General features: G+C 45.7%; 1 protein-coding gene across 1 annotated transcript; it reads right to left on the bottom strand.

Annotated features, from left to right (window-relative positions):
• Positions 1-236: 236 nt before the first annotated feature.
• Positions 237-9,827, bottom strand: DUS1L (dihydrouridine synthase 1-like (S. cerevisiae); the record flags this gene model as incomplete). Its single annotated transcript, XM_009082989.1, has 12 exons — positions 237-580; positions 858-933; positions 2,425-2,462; positions 3,002-3,168; positions 3,922-4,010; positions 4,339-4,435; positions 4,974-5,118; positions 6,079-6,182; positions 6,338-6,420; positions 7,179-7,291; positions 8,956-9,006; positions 9,713-9,827. Coding segments are annotated over 12 exons (1,230 nt in total), but the record flags the coding sequence as incomplete, so codon positions are not given.
• Between the last annotated feature and the right edge of the window lie 1,526 nt (positions 9,828-11,353).

Here is an 11,353-nt window from a genome sequence, read left to right on the forward strand (position 1 = left end):
CAGACGTGACATTTGCTGTGGGTGGAAGTTGACAGAAGTAGCATTGCCATTGCTAGTTTTAGCAAGCCAGAAAGCTGTTCTGATACAACACATTTATTCCCCAATACTAAAAACAGGACAGGGAGGGTTAAAATGAACACGTACAAGAGGCAAAGTGTGTGGCAGCTTATAAGAGGTTGTCCCCACCCAAAAAATGCTGCATTTCCAATCCTTAAAACACAGCATGAGGAATTCAGTTGCATCCTTTTTATTTCAAATGCAGGATAATTCCCTGAGTAAGTAGTTTTTTTCACTTAAATAAAACTTCTCCAGAACTTAATCACGTGGAACAAGTTCACACAGCTGCTGGGGAGCTGGAGACAGCACATTCTTTGGCCCAGGGAAGCAGCAGCTTGACAGGAGCTCTTGGACTGGTCATTTCCAAAGCTTCACACTGCACTGTCACCAGCCTCTGTCAGCACAGCTGTCTCCCCCACCTCTGTGTCTGCTCTCCGACTGATCTCTGGGCTTTGCATTACTCTTTGACTGTGCTGCCATGAAATGGACTTTTCATACTTGGTCTTAAAAAGTAATCCATGACCTGAAGAAGAGAAAAAAACCAAACAAACCCCAAACCAACAACCTGAAATGAGATGACTGCACTGGTAAACAGAACACCTGATAGTCTGAAAACTGCATCCCAAGGCTTTGGAAGCAGAAGAAATAACATACATAGAAGAAAGATCAAGCTGTTAAAATTGTACTATAAAGTTTTAGATAATTGTGTGTAGATCTGAACACACCCCAAGATTAAAGTAATGGATACATATGTGAGCTGAGAGGTTTGCTGAATGCCTGGTGAGGCCAGGGGCACTTACCTGGACAATCTGCTGTCTCTTTGAAGGCTCTTTTCTTACAACATCCTCGGCACATGTTAAACACACATTTATTGCCCTGGGTTGGGAGGGGGGAGTAAAGAGACTTGTATCAGTGAAATAAAATTATTACTGTTTACTATAGTAAACAACAACACAGCTCTGCAAATTCAGAAAAACCCATGACCTCAGTCTAACGGTGAAGGGAAGCCTTGGCTGAGGTTTTGGTTTGTTGGGTTCCTCCACTCTCCCCCCATTTCATGACATAGCACAGAAACACATGATGTAGGGAGAATAAAAAATGAGTTCCAGGGCTGCTGCAACATTACAGTGCTGCAAGAGCAAAACAAAATGAGCCTCAGCCCAGCTGCAGCCAAGCTCTGGTTCAAGCGCTGCCACCCGGATTAGCTGTGAGAGCAGCCCAGGCCAGTGCTCAGTGTTTGCCCAACAATGAACACAGCAAGAAAAACATCTTCAGTAGCTGCAGCTCTCCCTTGAGCCCCATTTGGCTGCTGTAGCTGGAATGCAGTCACTGTGTTCCAACAGGAGCAGCACCACAGGCTCTTGCCTGGGCTCTCACCCCAGAGGGGTAATCCTAAGTTCTCATCCAGAACACAAAATTACACCCTGGTTTATGTTTGTCTGCACAGGTTATAGTAGCAGCAATAAATACCCTCTGCTCACTCAGCTCAGCAGCATCTCTCTGCCAAGGAAACAGACACGTTCCCCAAGGGAGAATCAAAGAAATTACAAAAGCACAACAAACTCTGCAAATCAAAGTTTCAGATATGCTGTACACAACCTGGGAAACAGCTGCCTTGTTTCACTGCCAGTGGTGAAAGGCAGTGTTGATGTGCTACAGAGGCAGAGCTGAGGCTGAGGAGGTGCTCATGCTTGTTTTGGGAAGGGCACAGAGCCAAACCCAACACAAACCAGACATGAAGGTGCTGCCTGACACTCACTGCAGACTGTCCTGTGATGACAGTACTTCTGTTAGTATACAAAGAACCACACCAGTTATTCAAATTCTCACTGCAGAAAAGCTCCACCCACCACTAACCATAGCAAGAGGGATTCTGCTTTTAATTTTACAGTACATGTTTCATGACTGGAAGTTTGGAGATGCATTTCCAAGAGATCTTGGGAGGTTCATTTAACTCACTCAACTGTCTCAGCAATAAATACCCTCAGCAGCAATAAGACTGCACTTTTTTGCACAGGAAGGCAAATTATCTCAAAGAACCTTGAGATGTTAGTGATTTTTCTGCAGCATTCGACCTCAGAGATCAGCAGCTGAGAGGCTTTTGCCTAAGTATAGACTTTTTCTCCCTTTCCATATTAGCAGGACTTGGCATCTCTCTTACTTTAAAACCATCACCCCTTGTCCTACTGCAACAGGCCCTGCAAAGACATCCATCACCATCTGTGCAGGCACTGCAAGGAGCTCTGAGGTCTCCCTGGAGCACTCTCTTCTCCAGACTAACACCCCCAGCTCTCTCAGCCTGTCTCTGGTGCATGGTCGCAACTCCCATTTATGGAAGTGCTTTTATGAACACTCACACTGACTTACCTTAGGGTTTCCACACTGGTCACATTTTGCATATTTGGCTAGAAAAAAAAAAAGGAAGAGAGGGAGAGAGAGAGGAGAGAGATGATTTCAGCAATGTTTTTTTTTTGTGGAAAAAGTAAGTGTAAATAAATCAGGATCAGACAGAGCTTGGTGCTCTTCTAGCCAGAGCCATTTTTTACAGTATCTCAAAGGACAGTGCTAAGTTAAAGACACTTTGAATTTTTAAGGGCCTGTAAGCTAAATCCAAACACAGAAAATTTTAATCCTCAAGTCAAGCATAAAACAGGAGAACATCTGCTTGAAATGCAGACAACACTGCAATTCCATGTGTTAGGGGCAGCTACAATTCAGTTTGTAAAGCATTTTGACCTTAAAAAGATACTTACAGTGCATCAGTGACCTACTATTTGATCCTCGTTTCCTTTACTACTGAACATAACTTGAATCACATTGTCTGCTACTGAGATTTCCCAACAATTCCCTCTTTTTAAGTAAGTTTCCACGACTACATAAGCAAGGAAAACAAACAGTGGCAATTTATGTCAAAGGCAACTCCCCATGCACGTATGGAACTCACGTTTTAAAGATGGATCAAAACTTTTATTTGGATTTCTTAGCTTCTTTTTTTGTTTATTCTTTGACAGAAGCTCAGAATTTCCATCTTCCTCTTCTTCCAGAGCACGTTTCCCTCGCACACCTTTCTCAGTTCCACTGGCTCCATTCTCCTTGCATCTCTCCTTTGGCCTGGAACAGTGAATTTCATCAGGAATTGGCTGGAGGAAGAAGCAGCTGCTCCCTGGCCACTGTTCTGGTTTACAGGAATCTGGGTAAACTGCAAAGCTTTGTGGCTACAAGGAGGGGTCACTGCCCTTCGCAGCAGAATGGAAAAATCTAAACTTTTTTGGTTAGTGGCAGCTAATAACAGACACACTGCCAGGTACAGCAGCTGAAAAGGCAATTAAAGTTGGCCAGTTAAATTAGGCACCTGTTAACCTCTTATTCCCAGGTTCTACTTAAGTATTAAGTATTTACTTAAGTATTAATATTGACATGCTCATTCTCCTCTTTGGCCCAATTTTCACAGCAGAATGGGAATAAACCATCTGGAAATCTTGTCCATATAGAACACAGTTTAGCTCCCATCTTTGCTACCATGGCAGGTACCACCAACATTCATTTGCATGTAACAAAAGAACACTGTCAGGTAGCATATTGTCAGGTTCTTTCTGAGCTGCAGTGGAATTCTTGGTTTTTACTTTCCAGAGGAGAGAGAAATCTGAGGAGGATCTAAAGCAGAGGATGCAAACAATGAGCAGCATCCCCACAGACAAAGCAGTAACCAGGAAAAAGCCCCAACCACCTCGAATAAAAATAATCCAAAGCCTTCACTTTTCTTTTCAGTGCACATAAGCTCCCAGAACAGAACCAGTGGCTGATGCTGACAGTATGGGTGGAAAGGCCTATGGGTATCTGTAAGTATCAGAATAGGTAACTCACCCTGGCCTGATGTATGGCTGACAGATCCAGTGGAAAAAAGGCAACCCTTCTTTTGGCTTTTCTCCTTCCTTCTGATTAGCTATTTCTTCCTGCAGCATGGAGTTACAGTCAGTTTTCCTGGAGTTCTCGGGAAACACTCCAAATAACACTTCAAACTCCAGGAAACCACAAACTAGAATTTAAGTAACAGTTAAACACAGGCAGAAACACCCTCTATTGGACAGATGAATTGAAGCACATTTCTGACTCCTAAATCAGCTTTATCCCATGCAAAGCTGTTCAGGCTCAAGAGGATGTTACTGCAGTAAGTATCAGTCCCAAGGCTGGTAAGGCACAAAGTTCCAGAGGAGTGACCAATGGATGTCCAGTGCCCAACACACGGGGTATGTGTGGGGAAGTCAGGGCCCCTCTCAGTACCTGGCACCGCAGTTTCAGCTCCCTGTTGACATCTACGATGCCCTCTAGAGTCTTCACCTTCGCCAGCTCCTCACGCAGCTGCTGATAAACTTGAAGCCTGAGGCAAATCCCAAACATCAAGTCATATTTAGACTGATAGCAACTAAAAAACCTCTTTATCGATTTTTCCCAATGCACTTGCCTTTGTTAGATGTTTATGTTCTTCCTTGTAAGTCCAGAGAAAAGCACAAACACCTCTTTTCCAGACAAATACCTGGCACACCACCAAGGTACTCTAACATGAATGTGCAGTGCCTTGGCTGCTCCTCAGGAACTGCCCATGGCCATGCTCTCACTCCACAAGGAATGCAAGGGAGCTTTGCCTTCCAGGGAACAAGGAGTTAACTTGCCCTGACGTGCATGGGGTGAGTACCACACTGTGAGCTCCCAGCCCAGCTTATCTTGCGGCCACCTGTTCCCTCCCCATGCTCTGCTTCCCAGGCATGATGTGAAGGGTAAAGGCTCAGCCCACACCCTCTCCAGACAGCTCCAGGAAAGAAAACCTTGCAGGATACTCTTTCCTTGTCCACAAAACCCAGGCACTAGCTAAGAAGGATGAGCCCTGAAAACAGTAAGAGTTCTCTGGAGATACTCACGTGTGATGCCAGAGCTTGAAGAGATGAGCTCTAACATAAGACAATGGACAAGGGTACTTCTGTACTATCTCCAGGTACTCCTCAGCCATCTCCCACACCAGTGGGTTTCGGCCCTCGAACAAAGCTGGGTTATGGAGATTACCTTCTAGGGAATGAAAAGAAATACTCAAACTTCTATTTCAGGATTGAAACAAAACCCAAAACCTAAGCTCTGGAGCTTGATCAGCTCTGTCTGCTGTGATCCTACCAGGCAGTCACAGACACAGCAGCCATGACTAGAGGAACAGAGTCCATAAAACTCTAGTCTGATCTGGGGACACTGTTTCACTACACCATTCTTAATTGAGCCAAACAGCTCATACCTAATTAAAGTACAGTTTCTAGACAGGCATCTAACCTTGACACAAAGACAGGAAAAGAATTAATAGAGAAATCACTGCTTTTGCTGTCCAGTGGTTAAGTACCTGAACAATGGGTGTCTCACCTTGTGTCTGTACTGACATTTGTCTGACCTAAGTTTACAAAACCTGCTTCTCACCATCTGTTCTCTACTGGTTGCACAAGCTTTTTGTTGACCAGTGTTTTCTAGAACTAAGATTCTACAACCCCCTAGAAAATACCTTTCATTTCTATACCTGTGTGAGTGATTGGAAGCTCTTTCTGATGCCTATCTTAGCTCTTCCTGTAGGAAGTTATGCCAATTCTTTCTTGTCCCAACCCAACATGAACCATCTGCAGGAATATTAATCTGCAGATGCACTTAGTGCCTCAAGAACCATTCAAAAACCATTCCATTGATTATGAGATGTCACAAAAATACTCCAGGACACCAGGAAACCCATATGCCTTTGGTAAAGAATTAGATTTGAGCTGTCCAGTCAATGGTATTGCAAGTCCAACACAAGAGTTCTTAGAGATCTGAAGTGATTCTGGGTGCTGGTAAGAGATGTGCAGCACAAGAGCAGAGAGAATGGCCACTCAGCTGTCAGTCAGAGCTGTCCACCAGCTCAGTCTGATGTAAGCTTTTAGTAAAGGTATATGGGGCTGCTAAGGGAGAAGCAGTTCATACTCTCATCTGTTATGACCAAAAGCTCCTCCTGTTTACCTGCACTCATGACTCCATGCACTCCTGTCTTTCGGATACATTCTTCCACATCACTCAGACACTGGATGTTTCCATTTGCAAATACAGGAATGTTGACAGCTTTCCTATACCAGTGAATAAAACAGATAAGTAAAACTGAGAGTCAGAGTCAGTTGAGAAGTTCTACTGCCATCACACAGATTTCTTTGCTCTTCACTGCCCACCCTGCTTAAAACCCAGCGTGTTGGCAGGACCCACCGGGCCTGGCACCACCACTAACCTGACAGCCTGAATGTGCTCCCACGATGCCACACCAGCCAGTGGCCCCTTCTGCTCCTTGGTGCGGCCGTGCACGGTCAGCAGCTGGAACACAAACCTCTACTTACTCCTCATGTGTAGGAACCACCGGAACTAATCCACTGACAAAAATCTCCTTTCACCGCACGCACTCCGTGGATGCCACTGAATTAATTGCCATTGCTGTGTCAACAGTGCAGGGACTTTGGTATCACAGAAAGATATCAGCAGGTCACCTACCGTGGCACGGCCTTGGGCTCCTTTCAGTTTGCTATTCCATGGCCTGACAAGATTGTGTCATGGGAGAACCTACAGATCTCCTTTTGCACTGGATTCCATTTGTGATTCGCTTTGGAATTTGGGATATATTGATCTAGCTTTCTCCTCAGCAGAAGACCCAAATACTCATAGTCCTGGCTCTCAAGTACAGACCACGTTTTCCAGTTTAACTGGAGCTAAATCCTAGCAGGCTGCCTGTTTCTTCACTAGTGGTGGTGATCTTTGATCCCCTTCTTTCCTACAGTCCTGTGGATTTCAGGCATTCACGCTGCCTCCTGCAGCACTGTGTGAAGACTGCTCAGCCACAGTGAAGGATGCTTCACAGTGCAGGGATTACAAGACAGTCTGAAATCATCAGGTCTTCCATATCATACCACTGACCTGATGCCTAGGGCTGCAAACACAACCTCTCTGCACCCCATTGGCTCTGTCTGCAGAACCACACAGCCTGTTCATCTCCACGGAACACCAGGAACTGGTCATTGGATACTTTACACAGAGACATGTGTCCAATGCAAGGATAGAGGGAGCAGCTGCCTCCTTACCTGGCAGCCAGCTTTCTCCAGCATCTGTGCATACTTCACTGTCTTGTCAATGTCTGGGAAAACGCGGATTTTGCATGTGATGGGAACAGAGAGCTTCTCGTTAGCCAGTAAAACTGGGAAAGATTGAAAAGACAGGTAAGTGGGCTGCACAATGCTATGAAAAGTGTCTGTTCTCCTCGAAATCTGACTCTGGGTGTGGCATGGCAAAAGCCTGACAAGTTAATACTGTGCAGGTCTCACAGCTTAAAAAATCAGCAGTGCCCTCTGCAATCCTTACTGCGTGGGTTAATCACCTAAGAGTAAAACATGAAGCACAAAACCTGCATTCTAACAAGGTGGCATAAAATGGTCACCATTGAATAGCCCTAATGTTTCCCCTGCATCAAACCTTCACTTTCAAGGACCACCCCCTCAAAACTGAGTTATTGATACAAGGTTATCATCATCACAGGCTATTGTACTCCTCCAGCATTAACACCTGCTTGTCTACCTTTCTTAGGAGAGGTGGTAACTCTTCTTTGCAAGTTATCATCCAAATAATCACAACAAGTAGAGCCTTGCCCATGGCAAGCAGAGGCTTATCCACTGAGGTAGGCTGTGGACCCAGTTAAGTAGTAAATGTGGGTTACAGTCAGGGTGAAATCTCGAACGTTTGTAACTCCCATAGTCCTTACACAGTGCATGGAATCACAAAAACACAAAACAGCTAACAAAGAGAGCCAACAGGAAAACACTGAGTAATGGTGTGTCTGACATTCTCCTCTCTTCTCTTCCAGAGCTTGGATGGACAATGTAGGAAGTCACCTGCTGCCTTCTAACCCAAATCCCACCAGCTCTCACAACAAGTACTTCCTATCACCCTTTCAAAGCAGGAAAGAGTACTCCAGCATTTTAAAGGTGGCTGGGGGAGGAGGAGGAAGAGGAAGCTTTGCCCACCTTTTATACAACAGCCTAAGATTCTCTTACTAGACAGCCTGGGTTCTCACTCAGCTGGATGACCTGGGTTCTCTCTATACCTCGAGGCTATTCTGATCTGCATATTGCACTCCTAAGAAAAGTGCCCTAAGGAGCACACTGCATGCTGGGCAGGGAAGCACTGTCTGTCCTCCCAGGTTCTCAGCAGTGCCTTTGTGCCAAACATCACACAGGATTCCCCAGACCACAGGGAATGCAAACAGAAGGAAGACTCTAACTTCATGGTTCAGACACTTGCTTTGAAGTGGGGTGAAGGAACATTCTCATCTCTATACAATGACCAAAACCTTTTTACATCAATTGCAAATGTATAAAAAAATATGATACTGTTCACAACAGGTACTGCTAGCCTGAAAACAATCTACACACACTGGGAGAGATTTGCTATGCTGTGGACAGAGAGTACACTGAGTTGATCTGAAAAGGGCAACTGTGGCTTCAAGCAGAAGCACATGACCCTTGGCACCTGAGAACTTCAAACTGAAACAGCAAGGGACTTGGAGTTCTGCTGTCTCTCGAGTTGGAGAGCCACTGAGCCACCATATGAGACTGAAATTAAATTGGCTCACTTTCACCTAAAGACTGTTATAGGTACTGAAGTCTTTCAGCAGATCTAGTGACAGTTTGCAGTGGGATACCACCAAGTATCTTGAGGGTGTCATTGGAATACAGTAAGAAAGAAAAAAAAAAAACCAAACCAAACACAACCCTTCCCGAAGAAACATGCTGCACCTCCTTTCCCCCCAAATCCCTAAACCTCCTCGCAAAGATGAGTTCATCCTATCACCCTCTAAATACTTACTCATTCTCTGAAGAAGATCCCACTCCTCTTGCAAAAATGCTCCATAGTGACCTAAGATAAAATAGCACATGACAGACTTGTGCAGAAGAGTAAGATCCTGACACACACAGCTTTCATAAACACTCTCATGCCTCACTGGCAGAAACAGAGTTGCTCTGTTCTGGCCCAACTGAAGGAGTCAGATCTTTCTGTTCTACCTGCCAACCTAGAGTTACAGGATAAACAAGGAATCTTGCCCTGTACACCATTGATCACCTCCTATTAGTTTTTGAAAGACATTTTAGAAGACCAATGAGCAGTTACTGAATAAATCCTTCCTCAGCATCCTAACTGACCCAAGGTTTTCCAACATGTGATAACTTTCAGGGATTCAGCACGTGCTCTCCTCTTTATATGCTAACGTGAATAAACTCTGCAAGTGTCAAGGAAATAGGAGATGCTAAGTATGATGTAATTTTAAATGCAGGTTTTCAAAATTAGGCTGTTTGAGCAACTGAAACCAGAAAGAAAATCAAGCTCTTAATAAAATACACAGGAGGTGTCACTCAAGGGAAACTGGAATTAATGGTTAGTATATTTAATTTTTGCTTGGGCACTGCAAAGCATTACCAGCTGCAGTGGGTGAAACTAAGCCTGACTTCAGCAGCACTGCAGCCCCTCCCCAAGGCTTGATTTGTCCCTCTTGAGTTTTACTGCCAACATTCCCATCTGAAACATGCCACTTCCCCATGTATCAGGGGTTCAGATTTGCACCTACCTCTCTTTGCAATCATTTGGGGACAACCCAAATTCAGGTCTATGGCATCGCAGTAATCCTGAGCCAACAGTGCTGCTTGGACAAACACTTCAGGATCATTGGCACAGAACTGCAAAACACAAAGGCAAGTGCAATAATCAGACAACAGATTTTTTCAAGTACTGACAACATGTTGTGATGCAGTTATGAAGGAGTGACCTGCTAATTGAAACAAGCGTAATATGCACAGTCAGCAACAGCAAACACTATTTCTCAAAATGGTCAAGGGAAGCCACGTGGTGTAATCTGTTTGGAGTTCAGTAAAGCTTTTGATACTGTCTCTCACAGGATCCTTCTGGACACAGAGCTGGATAAAGACATCCTAGCACAGAGGGTTATGGTGAGCAGGCTCACCAGTGGGCTCTGCAGGGCTCCAGCTTGGGCACAGAGCCCCTCAACATCTTCATAAATGACTTGAACACAGGACTCAAAGGGATGCTCAGTCAGTTTGCTGACATTACTCAACTGGGAGGAGCTGCTGACCCCCCTCAAAGGCAGAGAGGCCTTGAACAGAGACCTAAACAAATCAGAGGGTTGGCAGTCACCAACTGTATTAAGTTCAACAAGGGCCTTGGTCGATGGCAAGCTGAATATGAGTCAGCAGTGTGCCCTGGCAGCCGAGGGACAGCATATCCCGGGGTGGATCATGCCCAGGACTGCTGGCCAGTCGAGGGAGGGACTGTCCTGCTCTGCTCTGTGCTGGGGCAGCCTCATCTCGGGTCCTGGGAGCAGAAGCAACACATGTTTTAAAGTGTGTCTTATCTTCCTTGCATCCTTTCTCCACAGCTGAGCGCTGAGCTCAGGGTGCTCCCTCAGTGGCATCAGATCCGGGACACACCTTGACTCTACAAGACCAACTGTAACCCATCTCTGAAAGGGGAGGTGTAGCTGCAGGGCTCCAGCTTGGGCACAGAACAGAGCCCCTTCTTCATAAATGACTTGAACACAGGACTCAAAGGGATGCTCAGTCAGTTTGCTGACATTACTCAACTGGGAGGAGCTGCTGACCCCCCTCAAAGGCAGAGAGGCCTTGAACAGAGACCTAAACAAATCAGAGGGTTGGCAGTCACCAACTGTATTAAGTTCAACAAGGGCCTTGGTCGATGGCAAGCTGAATATGAGTCAGCAGTGTGCCCTGGCAGCCGAGGGACAGCAAAGGGATGCTCAGTCAGTTTGCTGACATTACTCAACTGGGAGGAGCTGCTGACCCCCCTCAAAGGCAGAGAGGCCTTGAACAGAGACCTAAACAAATCAGAGGGTTGGCAGTCACCAACTGTATTAAGTTCAACAAGGGCCTTGGTCGATGGCAAGCTGAATATGAGTCAGCAGTGTGCCCTGGCAGCCGAGGGACAGCATATCCCGGGGTGGATCATGCCCAGGACTGCTGGCCAGTCGAGGGAGGGACTGTCCTGCTCTGCTCTGTGCTGGGGCAGCCTCATCTCGGGTCCTGGGAGCAGAAGCAACACATGTTTTAAAGTGTGTCTTATCTTCCTTGCATCCTTTCTCCACAGCTGAGCGCTGAGCTCAGGGTGCTCCCTCAGTGGCATCAGATCCGGGACACACCTTGACTCTACAAGACCAACTGTAACCCATCTCTGAAAG

This window comes from Acanthisitta chloris, unplaced genomic scaffold (genome assembly GCF_000695815.1).
Source record: "Acanthisitta chloris isolate BGI_N310 unplaced genomic scaffold, ASM69581v1 scaffold14949, whole genome shotgun sequence".
NCBI lineage: Eukaryota > Metazoa > Chordata > Aves > Passeriformes > Acanthisittidae > Acanthisitta > Acanthisitta chloris.